This window comes from Pan paniscus, chromosome 9 (genome assembly GCF_029289425.2).
Source record: "Pan paniscus chromosome 9, NHGRI_mPanPan1-v2.0_pri, whole genome shotgun sequence".
Taxonomy (NCBI): domain Eukaryota; kingdom Metazoa; phylum Chordata; class Mammalia; order Primates; family Hominidae; genus Pan; species Pan paniscus.
Window position 1 is genome coordinate 77695721 of NC_073258.2, and position 24896 is coordinate 77720616.

The window sequence follows — 24896 nt, forward strand, 5'->3', positions numbered from 1 at the left end:
GAGCGGACCAGAGATCCACATGTGGCTCCAAATGAGGGAGCCTCCTTCTCTACTGTGTCTCCTCCCCCAACCAAGGGCCAAAGCCACCTTCCATTTTTTTCCTCTTTGTGCCTTCCAAGCCTCCCACATCTCACACTGTGCTCTCCTGGGCCCTACAAACTAGCTCCTGCCTCAGTTTCCCTGTCCAGTTTCTTTTGTTGTTGTTTAGTTGTTTTTTTTTTACTGTGGTAACATGTAACATAAAATTTGCTGTCTTAACTATTTTAAGTGTATAGTTCAGTGGTATTAAATACATTCATAATGTTATGTTACCACCAACACCGTCCAGCTCCAAAATTCTTTTCATATTGTAAAACTGAAACACTTTACTCATTAAGTGTACGTCTATTAGATCTGGTTGGTTTATTCCTTACTTATCTTCTGTCTGGTTGTTCTATCCATTATTGAGAGTGGGGTATTGAAATCTCCAACTATTATTATAGAACTGTTCATTTTCCCCCTCAATTCTGTCAGTTTTTTGCTTACATTTTGATGGTCTGTTACTAGGTGCATAAATGCTGATAATGTCTTCTTGCGATATTGAAACTTTTGTTTTTTTCCTGAGAGAGGGTCTCACTCTGTCACCCAGGCTGGAGTGCGGTGGTGTGATCTCGGTTCACTGCAACCTCCATTTCCTGGGCTTGAGCGATCTTCTGGCCTCAGCCTCTGGAGTAGCTGGGACTACAGGCATGAGCCACCATGCCCAGCTAATTTTTGCATTTTTTGTAGAGACAGGATTTTGCCATGTTGCCCAGGCTGGTCTCAAATTCCTGAGCTCAAAGCAATCCATCTGCCTTGGCCTCCCAAAGTGTTGGGATTACAGGCATCAGCCACTGCACTCAGCTGAACCTCTTATATAAAGTCCTTCTTTGTCTCTTATAAACTTTGTGTAAAGACTATTTTGTCTGATTAATATAGCCACCTCTGCTCTCTTTTGGTTACTATTTAGTTGAAATATAGTTTTCCATCCTTTCACTTTCAATCTATTTATGTTTTTACAAGTATCTAAAGTGAGTCTGTTGTAGAGAACAGATAGTTGAATCATGCATTTTTATCCATTCTGCCAATCTCTGTCTTGATTGGAAAGTTTAGTTCATTTACAATTAAAGTAATTACTGATAAGAGGGATTTGCTTCTATTATTTGCAATTTGTCTTCTATATGCCTTATAAAGGATTTTTGTTTGTTTTTTGTTTCTGGGTTTTTTTTTTTGTTTTTTTGAGATGGAGTTTTGCTCCTATTGTCCAGGCTAGAGTGCAATGGCGTGATCATAGCTCACTGTATCCTCCACCTCTTGGGTTTAAGTGATTCTCCTGCCTCAGCCTCCCTAGTAGCTGGGATTTCAGGTGCCTGCCACCATGCCTGGCTAATTTCTGTATTTTTAGTAGAGAGTTTCACCATGTTGGCCAGGCTGGTCTTGAACTCCTGACCTTAGGTTCACCTAAGGTCACCTTAGGTCACCGAGCACCACCTGCTCGGCCTCCCAAAGTGCTGGGATTACAGGCATGAGCCACTGTGCCCGGTCAACAGAGGTTTTATACGTTTCCTACAACACCGTCCTCTTATGTTTAGCTTTTTTTTTTTGTAATAAGACATTTCAATTCTTTTTTCATTTCCTTCTGTATATATTCTATAGCTTTTTTATTGTTGTTAACATGGGGATTATATTTAACATCCTAAAGTTATAACACTATAATTTAAGTCTGTACCAATTTAACTTCAATAACATACACAAACTCTGTTTATTTTATTTTATTTTTTAGAGACAGGATCTCACTATGTTGACCAGGCCGGTGTTTAAATCCTGGCCTCAAGTGATCCTCCCATCTCGGCCTCCCAAAATGCTGGGATTAGAGGCATGAGCCACCATGCCCAGCCCACAAATTCTGTTTCTTTAACATATTCCATCCCCAGGCCTTTTTGTTCTTGTTGTCACAGAATTATATCTTTATTCATTGTGTGCCCCAAACCACAAACTAATAATTCTTTTAAATAATTAGCCTCTTAAGTTATGTAGAAAACAAAAAGTGGAGTTACAAACCATTTTTGTAATTGCCTACATATTTATCTTTTTTGAGACCTTCATTTCTTCAAATGTCTTTGTGTCCCTGTCTAGTGTCCTTTTATTTCACCTGCAGGACTCCCATGAGTATTTATTGTAGAGCAGGTCTAATGGTAAACTCTTTCAGCTTTTGTTTATCTGGGAATGTCTTAATTTCTTCCTCACTTTTAAAGGATGGTTTTGCCAAATATAGGATTCTTGATTGACAGTTTTTTTCTTTTTCTTTTAACACTTTATCATCCCACTGCCTTCTGGCTTCCAAAGTTTCTGATGAGAAATCTGCTGACAGTCTTATTGAGGATCCCTTGTATACGATAAGTCACTTCTCTCTTGCTGCTTTCGAGATTCTGTGTCTTTGGCTTTTGACAGTTTGATTATAAAGAGTCTCAGTGTGGGTCTGAGTTTATCTGACTTGGAGTTGGCTGAGCTTCTTGGATGTTTACGTATTTCATCTAATTTCAGATGTTTTCAGCCATTATTTCTTCAAATATTCTCTCCGCTCCTTTCTTTCTCTTCTTCTAAGACTCTCACAAAGCATATGTTGGTCCATTTGATGGTATCCCATAGGTCGCTTAGGTGCTGTTCATGTTTCTTCAATCTTTTTTCTTTATGTTCCTTAAACTCGACCATTTTTATTGTCCTATCTTCAAATTTGTGGATTCTTTCTTTTGCCTCCTCAAATCTGTCTGAATCCCTCTGGTAAATTCTTCATTTCAGTTATTGTACTTTATGGCTCCAGAATTTCTTTTTGGCTTATTTTTGGGTTTTGTCTCTTTTTTGATCCTCTATTTTGTTCACACATCATTTTCTTGACTTTATCTACATCTTCCTTTAGTTCTTTCAGTATCTTTAAAAGAGTTGTTTTAAAGTCTTTGTCTGGTAGCTCTGCCATCAGGTCTTTTTCAGGGACAGTTTCTGTTTGTTTTCCTTTTAATGGGCCATAATTTCCTGTTTCTTTGTATGCTTTGTGTTGAAAACTGAACATTTAACTAATGATGTGGTAGCTCTGGAAATCCAATTCTCTTCTTTCCCTAGGGTTTGCTGGTTTCTGTTATTGTTTTTCTGTAGATGTTGTAGGCTGTCTCTGTGCCCAGGATCAGCCTGAGGTATAAACTGTTACTGTTTTTCTGTTGATGTTGTGGACTGTCTCTGTGCTGAACATTAGCTTGCAATGTAAACTTAAGGTCTTCTGGAGTCTTTTCTGAGCCTGAACCTTTCCCTGAACACACATGGTCACTTTCTAACTTTTCCTGTATATACAGTTGCTTTGAAATGTTCTAGTTTTTAATGTCTGGCTCTTAAATGGGAAAAAGAGAAAAATAAAGGACAAGGAAGGGCACTAGCCCTTTAAATCCTTTGGAAGTCACTTCAGCTGGAGGGGGAGAGTCTTGCAACAACAGGAGAGGTGCAACAACAATGGCCACCTGCTTTTGTGTCTGTATTTCTTTGATTAGAAGCAATAATCAGTGATCAGAGCTCAGATACCCTGTATTCACTATAGGGTCCTTTTTGTCCACCCTGGCTCTCACAAGCTGTGTGCAGGTTGCTGCAGGAACACCCATACAGCCGCCTGACAGGGGGCTGTGGTCAGAGTAGCTGCTTTCATGTTAACAGCTAAAATTGACTGAAATTAAGCACAATTTACTGTCCAAGACTTCCCCCTGGAAGTTTCATGCCTTCAATAGACTCCAGTGTTACAAAACAGTTACATCAGACAGATTCTGCCAGTGCAATTGTTGTCTAGGTGGGAAGATGGATTCCTGATGCTTCCTACTCTGCCATCTACCCAGAATCCTCTTCTCTGTCCATTTTTACAAACGTTTTTCCTACGTTGTAAAGTGAATTAACAAGTTGTAAGAGTAGTTAGTAGCCAACATTCATCAAATACTTACTAAAGTATTAGTGTGTTACTACATTCCAGGCAGTGTTATACACATGCTATACAGATAATTCATTTAATCCTCACAACAACGTTTGAGGTAGGGACTATTGTTTTCCTCATTTTACAGATAGTAAGGCAGGGTGGGGGGCGGTGGTTAAGAACTTGCCCACTTTGAAGCCAGGATTCAAACCTGAGGTTTGGCTCCAGAGTCTGCACCTTGCTATAATGAGTGAATGGGTGAACGAATGAACAATCTTGCTTATTACAGAGGTATCCTTGGTATGCCATGGCAGCACAGAGGAAGGGTTCCTAATAGTAGAATTAGGGGTTGCGGAGGTCAGGGGAGGCCTCCTGGAAGAAGTGATACCTGAGCTGGATTTTGAATAATAAGCAAGAGACGGGGCAGGGCAAGGGGCACTTCTGTAGGCACAAAGAGAAGCAAAGACCCAGAGGTGGTAAGGAACTGCCAGAAGCACAGGAAGCCCCAACAGCTGGGGATGTTGGAGCATCAAGTTGAGGCAGGAGGGAAGGCTGAAGAGACAGCTGTACTGAGGCACAGACCAAGTGTTTCTAGGCTCAAAGGAAGAGAAACTGCGGGAAATGGAAATGTCTTTGTGCAGGAGGTGGCAGGGCTCGGAGGACAGTGAAAACTGCAGCTGGTAGATTGAACTGAGAAAAGCATTCCAGGCAGGGGAAAAAGCATGGAGTTGGAAGAGTGGGAGAGAAATATTTAGGGAAGCATTTGATTTGGCAGGATGGGAGAAGCATTTGTCATGCATTGACTGCTGAGACACCAGCAAAGCCCAGGCACAGAATTCCGCCCTCCAGAGGAATGGCTGGAGTTCTGTCCGTGAGCCAGTTTTCAGTTCCAGCTGTGCAATCCTGGGTAAGTCACTTCTGAGTCTCAGTTTCCACATCTGTAAAATGGAGGGGATAATCAACTACCTAAGAAGCCTGCTCAGAGGTTTAACGAGAACATGCATGAAAGGTCTTCCAATTCCAAGGCATTCTGTCATGTCCCGCGGTCCTCGTACTGACATCAGAATAACCAGAGGAACTTTTAGAAAACATAACCTGCCACATGCCACATCTACAGAGTCAGGGTGAGGGGCGGGGGTGGAGACACATCCTTTTTCTTCCAGCTCTTCTTTTCTGCTATTTCCACACATGGTCCTGATGCTTTATTAACTTAAGACCTGCCAGCTTCTGATAGCTGAAAAGAAGAAAATGCAGCAAGAAAAATAGAGATCCTGGAGGCTCATGGAGATACATTGGATCTGAAGGGTCTTCTGGTCAGGGCTTGATCGCTATAATGAAGGTCAGAAAATGAAAGACCTGTCTCAAAACATGGAAAATGAGCAAAGCAGCTGAAGGGACGAATAGTGTCTTCTGACCTCCACTCAAGGGCTCTTCGAGAAAAGAGGTCTTCCAACAGATCACCCGCAGCTTCAGTATGGCTGTTCAGGTAAGTCAATTAAAATCACACCACGACCAGACATGGTGGCTCACACCTGTAATCCCAGCACTTTGGGAGGCCAAGGCAGGAGGACTCCTTGAGCCCAAGAGTTCGAGATCAGCCTGGGCAAGATGATAAGACCCTCGTCTCTACAAATAATTTAAAAATTAGCAAGGCACATGGTGGTGTGCCTGTAGTCCCAGCTACTCAGGAGGCTGAGGCAGGAGGATCCCTTGAGCCCAGGAATTCAAGGTGGCAGTGAGCTATGATTGCACCACTGCGCTCCAGCCTGGGTGACAGAGTAAGACCTCATCTCTAAGCAAATAAATAAAAGCACACAGCACCCTATGGCTTATAACACATTTGCATCTGTATTGATTCATTTTATCACCCCGATATCCCTGGGAGATAGGGCTTCTTATTTATCCCTATTTTACAGGTAAGGAAACTGAGGCTTAGGGGAGAAAATGACTTACCCAAAGTCCACAGTTAGCCAGGGATAGAGGAGTGATGGTTTGCACCTGGGATCCTTAGATTCCCAGGCCTTTCTGCTACACCACCTCTGCTCTTTGTGGAGATTAAAAGGCAACAGAAAGAGCACTGGAGCCCTAAATGTTGTGCCAGCTCCGCAGAGAACATGCTATGTAACCCCAGACAGATCTCTTGCCCTTTCTGGGCCGCACCACTATCCATCTAGTGTGGTTGTTTGGATTAAATCATGATCTTAAAAGTATCCAGCACAGTCCCTGACATGTCACAGTGGCCAAGATGATCACAAGAAGGGGAAGAGAACGGTGAAAATGATGGTGCTTATATACAAAGGACATGGCAATATCACAGATGGAGAGGCCAACTTCGCCAGAGAGAGGACTCCCTGGGGGCGAAGACACTGAACAGACATGAAGAATGGAGAAGGTCCACCTCCCTTCCCTTACTTCTAGGTGACTAGGGGACTAAAACTTGGGATGTGTAAGAGGGGGTGGCCAGAACTGATGCTGGAGAGTTAAGGTGAGGTGGGGGCATATCACATAGGCCTTGCATGCCACACCAAGCAGTTTGGCTTTTGCCATTGAAAGGTTTTAAGCAGGCAAGTGTCATGATCCATTCTGCAGATCTGCAGTTTAGAAAGGGCACTCTTGCTGGAATGTGGACAGCAGACAGAAGAGGAGAGTCTAGAGGCACAGAGACTCTCAACTGGAGGCACAGTGATGAGGGGAGGTGGGTAAAGTTCATGGAGATCCACCAGCTGAAGCCCCTCAAGGCCACCTCTCCCTAAGGGGAGATCAAGGGAAATGATGAATGTGAAAGTGCTCAGAACCTGCTGCCAGCTACCAGCCAGTGTGAAGGGTTGTTGATTACTTTTATGTTAAATGTGAGGCCTGGAGCCTCCAGCCCAGCTGGCTAGACCCTGCACACACAGTGCAGTGGGAGTTAGCTTCCCTGAGTTCCCGGGCAGTTGGGTATTTTCATCTCCAGTTCTCAGATGCTGAACTTGAGACTCGCTAAACAATTCCACATGGAGGAGAGGATGGAAATCGTTAGTCTAGGGCAAGGGGAGGGGGGCGCCATTCCTTCAAAAGAATGTCCCTATGGGAGGGGAGGAAGCAGCAGGAATATAAGCTAGACAAGCCAGGGAGTCCAGAGGTCATTCCCGGGCACCCTCCCCTCCCAAGCCTGCTGGGCTTTCCAGTCTCTACCCCAGTCCCTGACGGAAGACATTTAGCAACCACACAAAGGAGCTTCCTGTGAGCCAGACTAATGCTTTACCTAAATTACCTTGTTTATTCCTCACAATAGTCTCTTCTACAGTTGCAGACACTGAGTCTCAGAGAGGTTAGGTAACTTGCCTAAAGTTACCCAGAGCTGGTAAGTGGCAGGGCTGGAACCTGAATCCTGACCAAGCTTTGCCCTCACCCGATGCTGATTGCAGGCTCTCTCCCATCTAGGCCGGAAGCCTTTAGAGAGGGGAGGGAATGGGAGGGTGGGAAATGGGAGGGGCCCGACTCCTCTCTATGGGTCCCAGGGGTTGTGGAGTTGAATCCCTGCAGCCCTTTTAAGCCCAACAGTGAGGAAGACACTGGATACCAAAGGGCCCATGGTGCCATCCCAAAGACTGATAAGGAGTGTGAGCTGGATGATCACAGAAGGACTCCTAGTTCTGAAAGCTGGGTTTCTAATCAGGAGAGGACAATGAATGGAGAGGAGAGACGGGAGTTCTCCCTGCTTCCACACATATGAGACCAGGCTCCCAGCCTTTTCTCTGCACATTCCTAACTGGCAGGGTCCACAGGTGTCAACCCAAGTGCATCCCCAAGACCACACAATGGCTCTGAGTGCAGAAAGGACCTGCAAGACCAGTTTGTTTTCTGGGCAGCAGATGATTTTGCTGGCCTGAGGCCTGGGGCAGTGGTCTCCACTCCTACCTCACTACCTCTCTAGTGTCTTCCTTCTTCCCCAAGTAGACTGGCATGCATGCACACACACAGGCCCAAGCAACTCCTTTTTTTTTTTTTTTTTTTTAATGAATAAGAAAAAGTAATAAGGAAAGAAGCAGCAAACAGACTGGGTGTGTTAACAAGTCTGGGCCACTGCAGGGGGTACATTGCCCAATTTCTGCACCCCGAGGCCCTCCAAAGTCTAGGAGAAGCTCCTGGGAGGTCCAGGGCCCAAGACCAAAGCCTCTATCAACTCTCCCACCTGTGAACTGCCCCTCTCCCAAGGTAGGCATTGTCGGGGTGTGTAGACTGGGAGCCACCTACACACCCGACTCTCCCCTCCTAGGAAATGCGTCCACCAGGTCATTTCTCCTGCAAACCCTCATTTTAAAGTGTCTTGGATGCTTTCCTGCCCTTTTTTTTTTTTTTTTTTTAACATAAAGAGGGGTGAGAGCCCAAGAGCTACAGCAGGGGGAATAGACTGAAACTGCTGCCTACTCACACGCCAGTTTCCCTTCTTAGAACTCTAACCAGAAGCCAATGGTTTCCTCCTAAAAGAAAAACTCAATCTGTTGACTTTCTCTCTCCTCTCCTGCCAGCTTTTCTGCCCGAGCCGGGCTCTCTCTTCTCTGTGGGTTCGTCTTTCAGCCAGTCTTTCTCTGCTTCAGATTCTTGGTTTCTTGCTCCCGGTAGTCCCTGAACCTCTTTCACTCTTTAAAAAAAATGGGGAGGGGCGGTGAACAAGCAAAGAGGAAGCCCTCACCCACCCACCAAATCTCTTTCTTACTAGCAACTAATTCCCTCTCTCTCTCCACACACACAGTCATACACACACATACACATACACAGGCACGTACTCCGGCGACCTCCAGATGTTCCCGACAGTGCGGCCATCTGCTTAGATTGCTGGGGCGCGCAGGGGGAGGGGGCAGGGATCCGGGATGCAGGAAGCTGTGAGCGAGGCCAACTAGAGGGGGCGGGAGCAGCGCACTTTTGAGACGCTCCCTAGAGTGGAACCCGGGCTCGGCTCAGGCTCCGCGGGCGGGGCGCGCGCCGAGAGAGGCTGGCACTTTGGCGACACTCCCTGAGCCGCCCCGCGGCCGGCCCGAGCCGCCACCCGGCGCCCGGCAGGGGGGAGCCAGGCTGCGGGCGGGGACCGGGGGGCGGGCCGCGCCGCGCGGAGAAAAGCGCTGGCCGGAGGGCCCGCGGCCGGGCCGCCGGGGTGAGCGTGCCGAGGCGGCTGTGGCGCAGGCTTCCAGGTGAGTGCAGTTCCCCGGGCGGGGCGAGAGTCCGCGCTGCGGTTGAAGATCCCAAGTCCCCGATCCTAGCCTCGCGGCCCCTTCGGAGGGCGGGCTGGGGACGCCGGGCGCAGGGGCGGGGCTGGGTCCCGCCGAGGCCCCTCAACTTTCGTCGGACGCCTAGGGCTGGGCGGGAGTGGGGAACGCCGACCCAGGGGAGAGGTCTTGCGGGAGACAAAGCCTACGCCCAGGGGCCGTGTGGGTCTTTGTGCGGACACGTGCATCTCACGTTTGTGGGTCTTTGTGGATTTGCGGTCGGGGACGCGCCGCTGCCGGTGCCTTTGTGTGTCCGTGGCTTTGCGCGGCTGCTTTGCGCCCGTGTCCACGTTTGCGGGCCTGCGCTTGGCTGTGGGCGTCGGTGGGCGCATCGCGTGTCTCCGCGTACGTGGTCGGTGCCTGCCGACGTGTCTGGGCTGGGTGTCCGCAGCGGGTGTGCGCACCGAGAGCCCAACGCCGCCCCACCCCCCCGCTCCCCCGCCGTCCCCTCGGGCCCACGACTTGGCTCCAAACTTTTCTCCCGGTTCCTCGGGCAACAGCCCCAGTCCTCCCCACCGCTACCCGGCCGGGGGCGCAGACAGCCCTCCCCCTCCCCCTCCTGAGGTCCCAGGACCGCAAGGGGCTGCGATGGGATTGGTGGTCGGGGGATCGGCAGCGCCTGGGGACTGGCCGGGCAGGGGCTGGTTAGAGCGTGCGGACTCCCCCTCAGACCCCGGCTGGGAGGAAGAGGCGAGCGGTGGGTCCCAGGCTCCGGCCCTGGGCTGGGGAGAGGAAGGGACAGGGCGGCTGGCGTTGCCCTCCCCGCGCTTCTTGGAAAGAGTGTGATCCAGAGAGTTGCGTCTGTTTGGTAGGGAGACAGGCTCCGCTTTGAGACCCACTCTCCGTTTGCAGCCCGCCCCCGGCGTAGGGGGACCAACCCTCGGACCCGGTAGGAGAGAGGGGGACTGCCAGTCCAGATCTGGGCATGCCCGAGGCGCCGGCTCACAGGACCCGGAGCTGGGCTGGGGGCCGTGGGAGCCTCACATACACAGGTTTCAACTGGGACGGCCACTGGCCCCTGTGCGGCGCTGGCAAGTTGCTCAGCTTCGCGGAGTCGCGGTCACTCTGGCACGGACAGGGCGAGAACTCCCTCGCGGCGCGGGGCGTGCGGTGGGAATAACCCGCGCTGCTGGAGCCGGGCGGAGAGCAGTGCCAGCCCACACTTGGCCTGGCGAGGAGGTGACTCAAGACCTTCGATTCTTCTTTCATCTTTGTGCGCCCTGCCCTTCGGATAAGTCTAGACTTGCAGTGCCTGGGGCTGACCGGAGGTGGGGGGGGCTCAGAGCTGCAGGAGCCTGCTGGGCTTTTGAGCCTAAGTCGCAAAGATAACCGTAAACACCCTCCTCCCCACCGCTCACTCCAGTCTTTAACCTAGAACTTAGTCGGATGCTGCAGACATGATGGAAGGGCACAGGCCGCTAACCTGGGAAAGAAACAACTGTGGGCATTTTCCTTTCCCTCTCCGGCCTCAGTTTCCCTTCTGGAAGGGGAGGTATTGATAGCCTCTTCTGTTCTGGCTGACTGCTTCAGATCCCAGAACCCAGAAACACTTTGATGTTTAACCTACACCTCCATTCTGACCTGACCTATTCCGAGGCACTACTTTGCTCCCCAGGAAGGCTGCAATGCAACCGCCACCGGGCTTCCACCTACCCTTCCTCCAACACCAGGAAAGGCAAAAGCTGATAAATGAGTCAAAAATGGAGAGGGAAGGGAGGGGGATTGACCTTTTCTCCTCTTACTTTTTAAATGACAGTTTGTGGTGGTAAAGTCCAGATCAGTCTTCTTCTTAATCATAACTCCTGGGTCAACACAGGGGATGCAGTTAAGAGTTCATGCTTCAGTTTTCAGAGCAAGGCTGGCCTGGGCACTGAGGACACTTCCTAAAGAGGGTTGGGTCCTCCCTGAAAGCCACCTGGCCAAAACAAGTCCTAAGAGGGGTTCTGTGGGAATAACCCGGAGAAGGGGCCTGACAGGAGGTTCCTCCTGCTCATGGTTTTGAAGTCAGTGGGTACACAGGGGAGGCAGGAAGAATCTCCCACAAAAGGATCAGCATGTGCAGGACCTGTGCATGAAAACAGCACAGGTGGTCAGCATGGTGGACCAGCAGACGCAAGGTCTTGAGGGTGGTGAATTGGAAGTGAACTTGAGGCTGGGAAGGCAGGGACCAAATCACCAAGGCCTTGAATGTCAGGCCGAGAAGGGGGATTTGAGCCTGTAGGCAATGGAGAGCTCCTGGAGGATTTAAACAGGCACAGCAGGGTGCGGTTGGTAATTCTATGAAACCCATCTCTGGCTTGTGGGTGGTGCTGGAGGCCGAGAGACCAATCTGGAGGGCGAATGATCCAGCCTCTTAGAGTCAAAGGGACCCGGATTTTACTCCCACCCCATTGCTTCCTACCTCTGTGGCCTGGGACAAGTAACTTATTTAAAATGTGAGGATACTAATTCTTGCTCCACTGATTTGGTGTATTAAATAAGATAATGAATTACATGTGCAAATAAATAAAAAGTGGTTTGTAGTGTGTATTACATTGTGCAGACATTCATTGGATTGCACTGACAATAGAAGGCAGAGACAGCATTGACTCTGGTCCTAAACCTGATCTCACCAGCGGGCAGAGCCCTAAGCATCCTGCAGGGTTGCACCAATTGTTATGTTCCCCACAAAGCAGAAGGGAGCTTTCTGTCCATGACATTTCATTCATCTGATTTATCACCTTCATGTGGCCAGGCTCATGCAGCCAAGGAGGTAGACACAGATTCGTAGATGGCCACAGAAGTGGGCCAGTACCTTGTCGGGGGCAGCCCAAGGGCCATGGGAGCTCACAGGATGGGTGGCCTTTCCTGGATGAGCGGCAGGTTAGACTGGGAAAGCCTCACAGAGGAGGTGGCTTTTTGAATCAAATGTGTGAGAGTTTGCTGGTAGACAAAGAAGGGTATCTTTGCATCAGAGGGAACAACGTGTGCAAAAAGGCAGGTGGCTCTAGAAGAGTCACAGGCCTCTAGACTAGAAAGCTGTCTCTGTGGGATGGGTTTTAAAGAGGGAGCTGTAGTAGGGTCCCAGACTTCTGTTGGGAAGTGCGTTCTGGTGCCAGCATGGCTGGCAGTTGGAGTCAGGCCAGGAGCGAGGCTGTTGCAGCAGGTCTCTTGAGCCTGACCTGGACAGGGGGAGGTGACTGCCCAGCTTAGGGATGAGGGAAAGGGAAGACAGTGACCCCAACTGCCCGGGGGATCTGCGAATTTGATGCTGAGCCCTCATTCTGTCACAGGCAACACAGCAGCTTTTGCCTGCTTTGGTCTCTGAGACCTTTCCAGCTCACCCTTCCCAGTCTCCTGGGAGTGCCTTGTCAGCATCTTGTAGCCACACTGGGATCCTGGATGGTATGTGGAGAGAGGATCCAAGGCCTCTGGGATGAATTGTGGATTCTTCTCCATCTTCTGCCCCTGCCTTGCCTCAGGATTTGCTGGTGTCACAGCACCTTTTTCTTCCCTGGTCCCTGAAATCACTCACTGGGGACAGGAACCAACATTCAGTGAATACCAACATGTGCCAGGCCAGGTCTGGGTCTTCACTTTCCCTCATGTAATCATCACAGTGACCCGTTAGGACCAGCACTGGGATTATCACCATATTACAGACGAGGACTCAGAGGGGTGAGGGCACGAGCAAGCCTCAGAGCAGTGAAGGCCCTGTTGGGTTGGAACCCAGACTGCCTGGCTACAAAACCCTTGCCCTCTGCCCCATAGCGCCTCCTCATGTGTCCATGTACGCTGCCTCAGGTTGATGGGAACTTGAAAATCTTCAAGAAGAAGACATATTGAAAGGAGAAAATCCTATTGGGAGCCTTGCCCATCTCCCTGTAGATTATCCTCCTTGGGTAAGTTGCTAGGCTTACAGGTCCCTGCGATCATGTCATGGAGGAGGCCAGGTACTGGATGTCAGAATACCTGGGTCCTGGGTCCAGCCCCTGTCCTCTCTGGCTGTGTGACTCTGGACAGATCACAGAACCTCTCTGGACTTCTTAACACAGCTGTAAAGTAGATATGACGCCATCTAACCTGCTGATCCTGCAGGGTGACTGAACAGATGGTAGTTGAGGAAGCATGGGAGAGGTTGAGAGGTGTCCTTTGGTGAGGTAGCGGTATTCTAGATGCTTGGTGCATCTTCACGTGGTGTCTGCTCTGTACCAGGCTCAGTGCTCAGCTTCAAGGGCATAAAAAGGAACCTAATCGCATCCCTGCCCACAGTAGGATAGACAGTTAAACATGTAAGTACAGTTCAGCATGACCAGGTCTAAGCACATGTGCTCATTTGTAAGCTGAGGCAGAGTGGATTTGGAGCTAAGACATCTGGGGTTAAGTCCGGGGTCCTCTCCTTCCCAGCTGAGTAACATCCATTTCTGTGTCTGCAAAATAGGGACAGTATCCCCAGGGTCAAGGCTCTGGTGAGGCAGAAGTGAGATGCTGGTGGAGAGCACATGGTGGGCTGCTGTGTTTGTCCAGATGTGCTGCATTGGTGGGTCTGTTGCAAGAGCTGGCCCTCAGGGCTCCAGGAGTCTGGCCTTGAAATTCTTTCTGCCTTGCGTTTCCAGAGCTGACAAAGTGGTTGGAGGGCAGGACGTTTCTGAACAATCCACCTGGGGATTTCCTTGGCATCAGCTTGAGTGAACTCATGACTGAGGGGAGCAGGGTGGGAGGCAGCTCTGTGTTGAGGAACAGCTGATCGAGACAAAGGCCGGTCTCAGGGGGGTGCTGGGGCCCTGTACCAGTGGGGCCCTGTGCCAACAGTGCCCTGTGGAAGTTGTCGAGGGCGGTGGGGGGAGCTGGAAAACTTTACAGACCAGAGATGCTGTAGTGCAGCACCAGGGTCAGGCAGCTGGGGCCAGGTAGGTTCAAGCTGGAACCCAACACCCAGAGAGCTGTCCTTATCAGCAGACACCAGGGAAGTGACTGAAGAATGTCATCACAGCCAGTCTCGGACCTGCTGTGCTCCTGGCGCCACACTGGGAACTTGGGTGGGGAGGAACATGAAGGATCACATGGTGACTGCCTTCAGAAGGCTTAGCAAATCACCGTCATTGTCTACCACACATTGAGTATTTGTGTAGCAGATAGTGAGTGGAATGCCTGCCATTCTGTCATTTAATCCTTTCAACAACCCTGTGTTCTTAGCCCTGTTGAGGACCCTCGGAGCGGGTCCCAAGACTTACCCAAGGCTGGTAGGTACAGAGCTAGGTTCACACCTGGTCTGGGTCTTGCAGTTGACCCGTTCATCCTGCTCTTCCTCCACACACCCTCTAGGCCTGGCTCTGATCCCAGGTGGGGGAAAGAACACACAGGTAAAGTAGGCAGGGCACTGCCCCAAGCTGCTTACACATCAAGTAGGAAAACAGCAGGTAACTCACGGCAGAGAATTTACTGAAGGAGGCCTGTGGGTAGCCTGTGGGGTGAGAGGCCAGGAGGGAGGGGTGGCCCGAGGGCCTGAGTGGACAGAACAGGCTTTGTTTTGCTGGGAGCAGCCCAGGGGCAGGCGGGTTGGATGCATGCAGTTCTGGCAGTCACATGAGGCATCAGGTCCCAGGTCCTGGGCCCTGCTCTGCCATTCCTTGCTGTCACTGCCCCTCTCTGGGCCCCAGTTGCCCATGATCCCCAAGGGGCCTTCCAACTCCCAAGCCCTGGAATTCTCCAAGTTTGGAGATGTATTAGCAGAGGCTGAGAGTTGTTCAAAGTCCATCAAGGGAAGGCTGTTCCCACTTTGGCTGTCAAGGAGGGTTCAAATCCAGATGAGGGGCTGGGGACAGGTGGGAGGGGAGAAGAAGGTGGTGACAACTTACAGGTGCCTCGTGCATGGGAGAACTTGATTTCTGTAGGTAAAAAGCAGAACCCAAGAGGTTCTGATAAGGAGAGTGATGTGGCCAAAGCCGTTTTAGAGGTGTCTCATAGCAGTGTGTGCGGTGTCACCTGGGGAGACCTGCCTGGAGCCTGTTGGGGCCGTACCATTTACTCTTTGTCCTTGCAGGCCACCAGCAAACTCAGAGTCACTGTGGACCTGGCCCTGTGGGCCCAACGATGCATGATTCATGGCCCCTGCACTGGAAGGCCTTACGGTATATCCCCCAAATCACAATGGATGTGGTTTCTAAGCCCTTGTCCTCCTGTTCTTGTGTTTTATAATCTGGTCAATCAGTGGATATCTTGTATCTGCAGGTCAAGATTTGGAAAAAAATGTTGAATCTTGACTGAAAGATCCCTTTCTCCCTCAGCCTTCTTTGGTGGCTACCAGTCTTCATTTCTCTTTCTCCTGGGGGTAGAGTACGGGTCCCAGAGGGAGGCAATGTGAATACTGTTACACAGATAAGAAAACCAAGGCCCAAAGAAAACAGGGAAGGTCACACAGATAGTGGCACACCTGGGACTAGAGCCCCAGTCTCCTGGGTCCAAAGCTGGTGTTAGTGATCTTGTTATAAGTTGGTCTTCTGTTCTCATTGCTGGTCTGTAAGCCCCATGAGGACAGGGACCCTAGTATCTATCCCATCACCACCCACCCACCCCCCACTCCCTCCTGGCCTAGCCCAGTGCTTTGTATATACTTAGTAGAAATTTAGGATATGCTTTTGTTAAACTTTAAAATCCTGAAACTCTGGAGTTGGATTATCTAAACTGAACCTCTTACTGTGAAGCTGGAGAAACTGAGGCACAGAAGGGGGAAGAGACTTGTTCAGAGATGAGATGAGGACACTCCATGGCAGAGCAGGCACTGAGACCTAGGGCTCCTGACCGTCCTGCAGGACTTCTCTTGTCACCAGGCACAGTTGCCCTGTCACCTCCCTGTCAGTGCCCCAGAGTGTGGGGAGGGAAATAGTCGGTGACTGTGTCTCAGGGGGCTTCATCTACCATTGGCTGCACATTTGTCAGCATCCTGGTGCTGTGCTGGGTGTTTCACACGAATGATCTCTAGCCCTTGAGGCAACTCCTTGAGGAAGGGAGTGTTAACTCCATTTTAACTCCCCATGACTTCTGATATGGTTTGGCTGTGCCCCCACCCAAATCTGAACTTGAATTGTATCTCCCAGAATTCCCATGTGTTGTGGGAGGGACCCAGTGGGAGGTAATTGAATGCAGGAAGCTTTTGCTTCCTCCTCATTGTATCTTGCCACTGCCATGTAAGAAGTGCGTTTCGCCCTCCGCCATGACTGTGAGACCTTCCCCGGCCACGTGGAACTGTTAAGTTCAATTAAGCCACTTTCTTTTATATGTTGCCCAGTCTCAGGTTTGTCTTTATCAGCAGCATGAAAAAGGACTAATACAGTAATTTGGTACCAGTAGAGTGGGGGCATTGCTGAAAAGATACCCAAAAACATGGAAGCAACTTTGGACCTGGGTAACAAGCAGAGGTTGGAACAGTTTGGAGGGTTCAGAAGAAGACAGGAAAATGTGGGAAAGTTTGGAACTTCCTAGAGACTTATTGAATGGCTTTGCCCAAAATCCTGATGGCAATATGGACAATAAAGTACAGGCTGAGGTGGTCTCAGATGGAAATGAGGAACTTGTTGGGAACTGGAGCAAAGGTGACTGTTGTTATGTTTTAGCAAAGAGATGGCAGCAATTTGCTCCTGCCCTAGAGATTTGTGGAACTTTGAACTTGAGAGCAATGATTTAGGGTATCTGGCAGAAGAAATTTCTAAGCAGGAAAGCATTCAAGAGGTGACCTGGGTGCTGTTAAAGGCATTCCGTTTTATAAGGGAAGCAGAGCATAGAAGTTTGGAAAATTTGTAGCTTGACAATGCATTAGAAAAGAAAAGAAAATGCCATTTTCTGAGGAGATATTTAAGCCGGTTGCAGAAATTTGCATAACTTGCAGCTGAATGTTAACTCCCAAGACAATGGGGAAAATGTCTCCAGGGCATGTCAGAGTTCTTCAAGGCAGCCCTTCTCATCACAGGCCTGGAGGCGTAGGAGGAAAAAAATGGTTTCTCGGGCCAGGCCCAGGATCTCCATGCTGTGTGCAGCCTAGGGACTTGGTGTCCTGTGTCCCAGACACTCCAGCCATGACTAAAAGGGGCCAAGGTACAACTCAGCCATGGCTTCAGAGGGTGCAAGCCCCAAGACTTCGCAGGTTCCAGAACCACCATCATTCACTGACCTTGGGCAGGTGACCCAATCTCTCTGAGCATCCACAGAAGGGGATAATTGTTCATTTTACAAAACCCAAACCAAAGCTCAACACCACTTGGCAGCTTCCATGTGGTGTTGAGCCTGTGGGTACACAGAAGTCAAGAATTGAGGTTTGGGAACCTCTGCCTAGATTTCAGAAGATGTATGGAAACACCTGGATGCCCAGGCAAAAGTTTGCTGCAGGGGTGGGACCCTCATGGAGAACCTCTGCTAGGGCAGTGCAGAAAGGAAATGTGGGGTTGGAGTAGAGTCCCTACTGGGGCACTGCCTAGTGGAGCTGTGAGAAAAGGGGCACCGTCCTCTAGACCGCAGAATGGCAGATCCACCAACAGCTTGCACTGTGCACCTGGAAAAGCTGCAGACACTCAACGCCAGTCCGTGAAAGCAGCCAGAAAGGAGGCTGCACCCTGCAAAGCCACAGGGGTGGAGCTGCCCAAGACTGTGGGAACCCACCTCTTGCATCAGCATGACTCAGATATGCGGGACATGGAGTCAAAGGAGATCATTTTGGAACTTTAATAAGATTTGACTGCCCTGCTGGATTTTGAACTTGCCTGGGGCCTGTAGCCCCTTTGTTTTGGCTAATTTCTTCCATGTGGAACAGCTGTATTTACCCAATGCCTGTACCCCCACTGTATCTAGGAAGTAACTAACTTGCTTTTGATTTTACAGGCTCGTAGGTGGAAGGGACTTGTCTCAGATGAGACATTGGACTGTGGACTTTTGGGTTAATACTGAAATGAGTTAAGACTTTGGGGGACTGTTGGGAAGGCATGATTGGTTTTGAAATGTGAGAACATGAGATTTGGGAGGGACCAGGGGTGGAATGATATGGTTTAGCTGTGCCCGCACCCAAATCTCAACTTGAACTGTATCTCCCAGTATTCCCATGTGTTGTGGGAGGGACCCAGTGGGAGGTAATTGAATCATGGGGCCAGTCTTTCCCGAGCTATTCTCGTGATAGTGAATAAGTCCCACAAGATCTGATGGGTTTATCAGGGGCTTCAGCTTTTGCTTCCTCCTCATTCTCTCTTGCCACCGCCATGTAAGAAGTGCCTTTTGCCTTCCACCATGATTGTTAGACCTTCCACAGCCACGTGGAATTGTAAGTCCAATTAAACCTCTTTCTTTTGTAAATTGCCCAGTCTTAGGTATGTCTTTATCAGCAGCATGAAAACAGACTAATACAACTTCCCAGAGTTGCACAGTGTAGCAAGTCACTCCTGCTAAAGATGGTCAGTCACCTTCCTTTTCCGATCCTCAGTTTCTCTGCTCTAAAATGGGGATGAGACTGCTGGCTCACAGAGTGACTGTGCGGACTAAATGAAATCATGTGTGTCCAGCACTAGCAGAGAGTGAGGACTGGCCCTGACTGTCACTGTCGTCACTTCCCACTGCAAATGCCCAGCCCCGGGCATAGGCCCGGCACAGAGCAGGAACCCCGGGAGAGGTGTCTCCTGTGCAGGGCTGAGCAAGGAACCTAGTTCAGTGCCCTGGGAGCATCTGCAGACAGTTACCTAGGTAACTCCTGCCCCTTTACATCAGATGCCTCTTTACATCGGCTGTTACTACCATTGCCTCAGTTCTGTATCTTCTGGCTGCTGGGTGATGACTGCCCTGTGCCTGTGCACAGCCCTTCACAGTTGGCAGTAAGGGTTAATCAACTTAGGTGAAGAGGGCAGGGCAGATATTGCCACCCTGTAGTGCAGAGGACAAGGCTGAGGCTTAAAGAGGGGCAGCGAGAGGTCCCCTCTGGCGGGATAGCATTTGGGTCGTATTTTGAGCTGCTGGTTACATAAGTGGGAGCTCATATGAGGCCATTTGGCATTTCACGGACCCCTTGTATAATCACCTCTGGGAATCAAAGGGTAATCTCAGGGCCTTTGTGGTGTTTGTTTAAACCCCAGGAAGGGTGGGTATGAATGAGCAGATCAGCTTAGCAGGGGAGGTGGGGCCTTTGGTGGTAATGAGCCCTGCCGTGAGGAGCTCGCCCAGGGGAACAAAGGGGGCCTGAAGCAACTTAATATTTTCCTTTTGGTTCCAGACATTGGAACACTCTGTCCTGCCTCAGCTGGGACCATGCCCAGGATGCACCTGGGCTGGATTTAATCCTGAAATTGGCCTCTACAAAAGAAAGGGGTGGGAGAGGAGGGTCCCACATGGGGAGGGGGGCAGGGGAGAAGAGTCCCACTTTTCCCTGCCCCTGGGCAAAGCCAGAGTGCAGATCAAGTGGCTAGCCCTTTAAAGTTTCATGCAGGACTGGTAATGCAATCCTGCTGCTCCCTCCCCACCCACCTTCCAGTCTGGAAGGTGGGCAGGTCCCTGGCCCATCTCCTCCCCCTCTCTCACCTCCTTCCTGAAGTCCAGAGGGAGGGATGGGCAGGAGGGCAGGGGCCCAAAGCAGGGCCATCCAGATGAAGAGCCTGGCTAGAAGGAAGCTTAGTGCCTTCTGTCTCCCAGGCTGCTGAGGGGCCACTGTGCAGGGCCGGGGTGACCACAGACTATCCAATTGGTCTAGTTAGAAGCTCCCACTGCCCAACCCTCTCCTTCTCATGCTGGCACCACTGAGCACCACCATCCCAGGAGCTACAGTGGACGTGAACACAGGCTTTGAATCCAACAGCAGTGGGTGGTGTGACCATTAGATGTGACAACACGTATGTAGCACCTGGCATCTGTAGCAGCCACCACTGTAATTGTACAGAGGGAACTGAGATCTGAGGAGGGACACTGGCTCATGCCACAGCATGTGTCAGTGGGAAAAGCCCCTCCTGCACCCTGCCTCTCCACCAGCTACTCTGCCAGTCCTGCTGGAGGCAACGCATATGAATATAGTAATTGGAGTACACCAGGCCTGGGTCCCATTCCTGCCCTGCATTTTACTAGTTTGGGGTAAGGCCCTATTCCTCTCTGAGCCTCTGTTTCTTCATCTGTATAATGGGGGAAGCAGCCTAACTGCCTGCCCGAGGTTAAAGGAAGAACCAAAGAGGTGTAGTAGCTTAATCTGCTGGTGGCAAGGGACAGAGTAAGGGGGAAAGAGGCTTGGGACAGGTGTCCCCAAAACCCATCCGGGAATCTGGACACCCACGTTGGACACCAGGATGCCCAATGAGAAGGGAAGTTCCTGCCCCTGGACGACAGGCTAGGGGGACAGGGCAGGTGGAGTATGGATGCGGTGGGGCAGTCACTGCAGGCCCCATTGCAGGGAGGGAGTCCTGGTCTTGAAGGCCAGCCCCGGCCAGACCACAGGTGCTTTCTCTGTCAGTATCCCCTCTAGTGCCACTCCACTCTGCTGTGTGGCTGTCCAAAAGTGTCTTAACCTAAGGCCCAGTTCCCTTTTGGTAAAACAGAATTTTCTGCCTTGGAAGGTGGTTGTGAGGGTCAGATGCGACCATGCTGTGGGGCAGCCAGAACAGTGCCTGACGTGTAACACTTGCTCAGCAGAGAGTGGGGCACCCTGGGCACACCCTACCCTCAGCCCTGTGGATGAGCCCCTCACCCGGGGCCCGAGGTCTAGACCAAACCAGGGACTCTGGACCATCAGAGCTGGAGAGGCCAGCCCGAGAAACCGTCTAGTCTGGTGGGTTTCAAACTGGGTTTCCTAACACCCTAGGCAGGGATGGTGGGCAGAAGTCGAGGGCTTCAGGTCCCCCTCACTTCAGCCAGACCAGGCCCGCCTTCATCTGCTGCTCTTGTTTAAGAAAGGGATCTGCTGCTTCTAGTTGAAAATTCACCACCTGGCCTCACGCCCCTTACCATACAGATGGAGAGGCAGAGGCCAGAGAAGAACTGGGACTAGGAACTCTGGGGAGTGTTCCAGGAAGCATTCCAGGAGGTCGGGGTCTGTGGCACCTTCCAACAGTGTCTAGACTGGGCTCATGTCCTGTGCGGTGGCTTTAGACCATCTGGTGCATTCATTCCTCACCTGTGGCTCTCTTTCTAGCCCCCACCATGCCGTGGCCCCTGCTGCTGCTGCTGGCCGTGAGTGGGGCCCAGACAACCCGGCCATGCTTCCCCGGGTGCCAATGTGAGGTGGAGACCTTCGGCCTTTTCGACAGCTTCAGCCTGACTCGGGTGGATTGTAGCGGCCTGGGCCCCCACATCATGCCGGTGCCCATCCCTCTGGACACAGCCCACTTGGACCTGTCCTCCAACCGGCTGGAGATGGTGAATGAGTCGGTGTTGGCGGGGCCGGGCTACACGACGTTGGCTGGCCTGGATCTCAGCCACAACCTGCTCACCAGCATCTCACCCACTGCCTTCTCCCGCCTTCGCTACCTGGAGTCGCTTGACCTCAGCCACAATGGCCTGACAGCCCTGCCAGCCGAGAGCTTCACCAGCTCACCCCTGAGCGACGTGAACCTTAGCCACAACCAGCTCTGGGAGGTCTCAGTGTCCGCCTTCACGACGCACAGTCAGGGCCGGGCACTACACGTGGACCTCTCCCACAACCTCATTCACCGCCTCGTGCCCGACCCCACGAGGGCCGGCCTGCCTGCGCCCACCATTCAGAGCCTGAACCTGGCCTGGAACCGGCTCCATGCCGTGCCCAACCTCCGAGACTTGCCCCTGCGCTACCTGAGCCTGGATGGGAACCCTCTAGCTGTCATTGGTCCGGGTGCCTTCACGGGGCTGGGAGGCCTTACACACCTGTCTCTGGCCAGCCTGCAGAGGCTCCCTGAGCTGGCGCCCAATGGCTTCCGTGAGCTACCGGGCCTGCAGGTCCTGGACCTGTCGGGCAACCCCAAGCTTAACTGGGCAGGAGCTGAGGTGTTTTCAGGCCTGAGCTCCCTGCAGGAGCTGGACCTTTCGGGCACCAACCTGGTGCCCCTGCCTGAGGCGCTGCTCCTCCACCTCCCGGCACTGCAGAGCGTCAGCGTGGGCCAGGATGTGCGGTGCCGGCGCCTGGTGCGGGAGGGCACCTACCCCCGGAGGCCTGGCTCCAGCCCCAAGGTGGCCCTGCACTGCGTAGACACCCGGGAATCTGCTGCCAGGGGCCCCACCATCTTGTGACAAATGGTGTGGCCCAGGGCCACATAACAGACTGCTGTCCTGGGCTGCCTCAGGTCCCGAGTAACTTATGTTCAATGTGCCAACACCAGTGGGGAGCCCGCAGGCCTATGTGGCAGTGTCACTGCAGGAGTTGTGGGCCTAGGAGAGGCTTTGGACCTGGGAGCCACACCTAGGAGCAAAGTCTCACCCCTTTGTCTACGTTGCTTCCCCAAACCATGAGCAGAGGGACTTCGATGCCAAACCAGACTCGGGTCCCCTCCTGCTTCCCTTCCCCACTTATCCCCCAAGTGCCTTCCCTCATGCCTGGGCCGGCCTGACCCGCAATGGGCAGAGGGTGGGTGGGACCCCCTGCTGCAGGGCAGAGTTCAGGTCCACTGGGCTGAGTGTCCCCTTGGGCCCATGGCCCAGTCACTCAGGGGCGAGTTTCTTTTCTAACATAGCCCTTTCTTTGCCATGAGGCCATGAGGCCCGCTTCATCCTTTTCTATTTCCCTAGAACCTTAATGGTAGAAGGAATTGCAAAGAATCAAGTCCACCCTTCTCATGTGACAGATGGGGAAACTGAGGCCTTGAGAAGGAAAAAGGCTAATCTGAGTTCCTGCAGGCAGTGGCATGACTGGAGCACAGCCTCCTGCCTCCCAGCCCGGACCCAATGCACTTTCTTGTCTCCTCTAATAAGCCCCACCCTCCCCGCCTGGGCTCCCCTTGCTGCCCTTGCCTGTTCCCCATTAGCACAGGAGTAGCAGCAGCAGGACAGGCAAGAGCCTCACAAGTGGGACTCTGGGCCTCTGACCAGCTGTGCGGCATGGGCTAAGTCACTCTGCCCTTCGGAGCCTCTGGAAGCTTAGGGCACATTGGTTCCAGCCTAGCCAGTTTCTCACCCTGGGTTGGGGTCCCCCAGCATCCAGACTGGAAACCTACCCATTTTCCCCTGAGCATCCTCTAGATGCTGCCCCAAGGAGTTGCTGCAGTTCTGGAGCCTCATCTGGCTGGGATCTCCAAGGGGCCTCCTGGATTCAGTCCCCACTGGCCCTGAGCACGACAGCCCTTCTTACCCTCCCAGGAATGCCGTGAAAGGAGACAAGGTCTGCCCGACCCATGTCTATGCTCTACCCCCAGGGTAGCATCTCAGCTTCCGAACCCTGGGCTGTTTCCTTAGTCTTCATTTTATAAAAGTTGTTGCCTTTTTAACGGAGTGTCACTTTCAACCCGCCTCCCCTACCCCTGCTGGCCGGAGATGGAGACATGTCATTTGTAAAAGCAGAAAAAGGTTGCATTTGTTCACTTTTGTAATATTGTCCTGGGCCTGTGTTGGGGTGTTGGGGGAAGCTGGGCATCAGTGGCCACATGGGCATCAGGGGCTGGCCCCACAGAGACCCCACAGGGCAGTGAGCTCTGTCTTCCCCCACCTGCCTAGCCCATCATCTATCTAACTGGTCCTTGATTTAATAAACACTATAAAAAGTTCTGTGCTTTACTCAGCCAGTGTCCACTGGCAATCCCTGGGCTGGGCTCTGGGGCCACAAAGATGAATCAGGTTAGGCCCTGCCCTGGGCAGCTTGTTCTCCCTGAAAAGCCTGATAATCTCAGGATTTGGGGAGTAAGGTGACGTGAAGGAGGGAGTTCCTGCACCCTGTTCACTCTCATCTCCCGTGGCCCTACCCCACTGTTCCTGCCACCCCAACTCCAGCCATAGCCATGAGCATGCAGGCCCTTGCACACCTGTTCTCTTGCTCAGGCGTTACTGTGGGACCTTGCCCTTGCCCTCACCCCTGTCTCTCAACCTCCTTCCTATCCAGTAGACCTAGTTCTTGCCCGCCCGCAGAAGCCTCCTTGGCCCCTTCCACCTCCCTCCTCTGAACTGCAACAGTATTTTGTTCTTCCTTGGCGCTTCAGCTGCTATGGTACCCCAGCTCCTGTTTGCACACTTCCACTGACAGAGATCACACTTGGAGCTCATCTGGGTGGCTCTGCTGTCACCAAGTTCTTCCTTCTAACTGGCCAGTCTACAGGGAATGTCTACCATCATCACCAATGACAGGTTTTTCCTGATCCCTACTCTGTGCCCAGAACATTCAGGCCATATGCACTGGTGGGAGCTTGCCCATCTTGTAATCAGGCCTCCCCAGGGAGAAGTATCAGCTTGAGGCCCTGGGTCCGAGGCTGGCACCCAGCGGTCAAGGTAGGAAAGAGCTGAGGCTTGGCGCCGGGCGGTGTGGAGGAGAGGGAGGTCAGGGTGAGATCCCGGGCCCCCACAGTCCTCCTGTTTGTTCTCCACTTCCCCTACATTTCCTGGGACAGGAGAGGATTCAGATGGAGGTAGGGATCACGGTACTTTCACCCAATGGGTCCGGGTCTTCCCAAGTCCCCGCTTGTGGAAGGAGTCCTTGCGGGAGGGCCATGGAACAAAAAGGCCTTAAAGACAGGGCCAAAGCGTGCGGAGGGCAGCGAAGGGAAGGAGGGGTCTTCTGCGGCAATCAGTTCTGGAGCAGGTCACCT

General features: G+C 51.8%; 1 protein-coding gene across 1 annotated transcript; it reads left to right on the forward strand.

Moving 5' to 3' along the window:
* Nucleotides 1–8997: 8997 nt before the first annotated feature.
* On the forward strand, nt 8998–23878 carry TSKU (tsukushi, small leucine rich proteoglycan). Its single transcript, XM_008960253.4, has 2 exons — nt 8998–9132; nt 21329–23878. Exon 2 carries the CDS (start codon nt 21337–21339, stop codon nt 22396–22398), a length of 1062 nt encoding a protein of 353 aa, XP_008958501.1. The 5' UTR covers nt 8998–9132; nt 21329–21336; the 3' UTR covers nt 22399–23878.
* The last annotated feature ends 1018 nt before the right edge of the window (nt 23879–24896 follow it).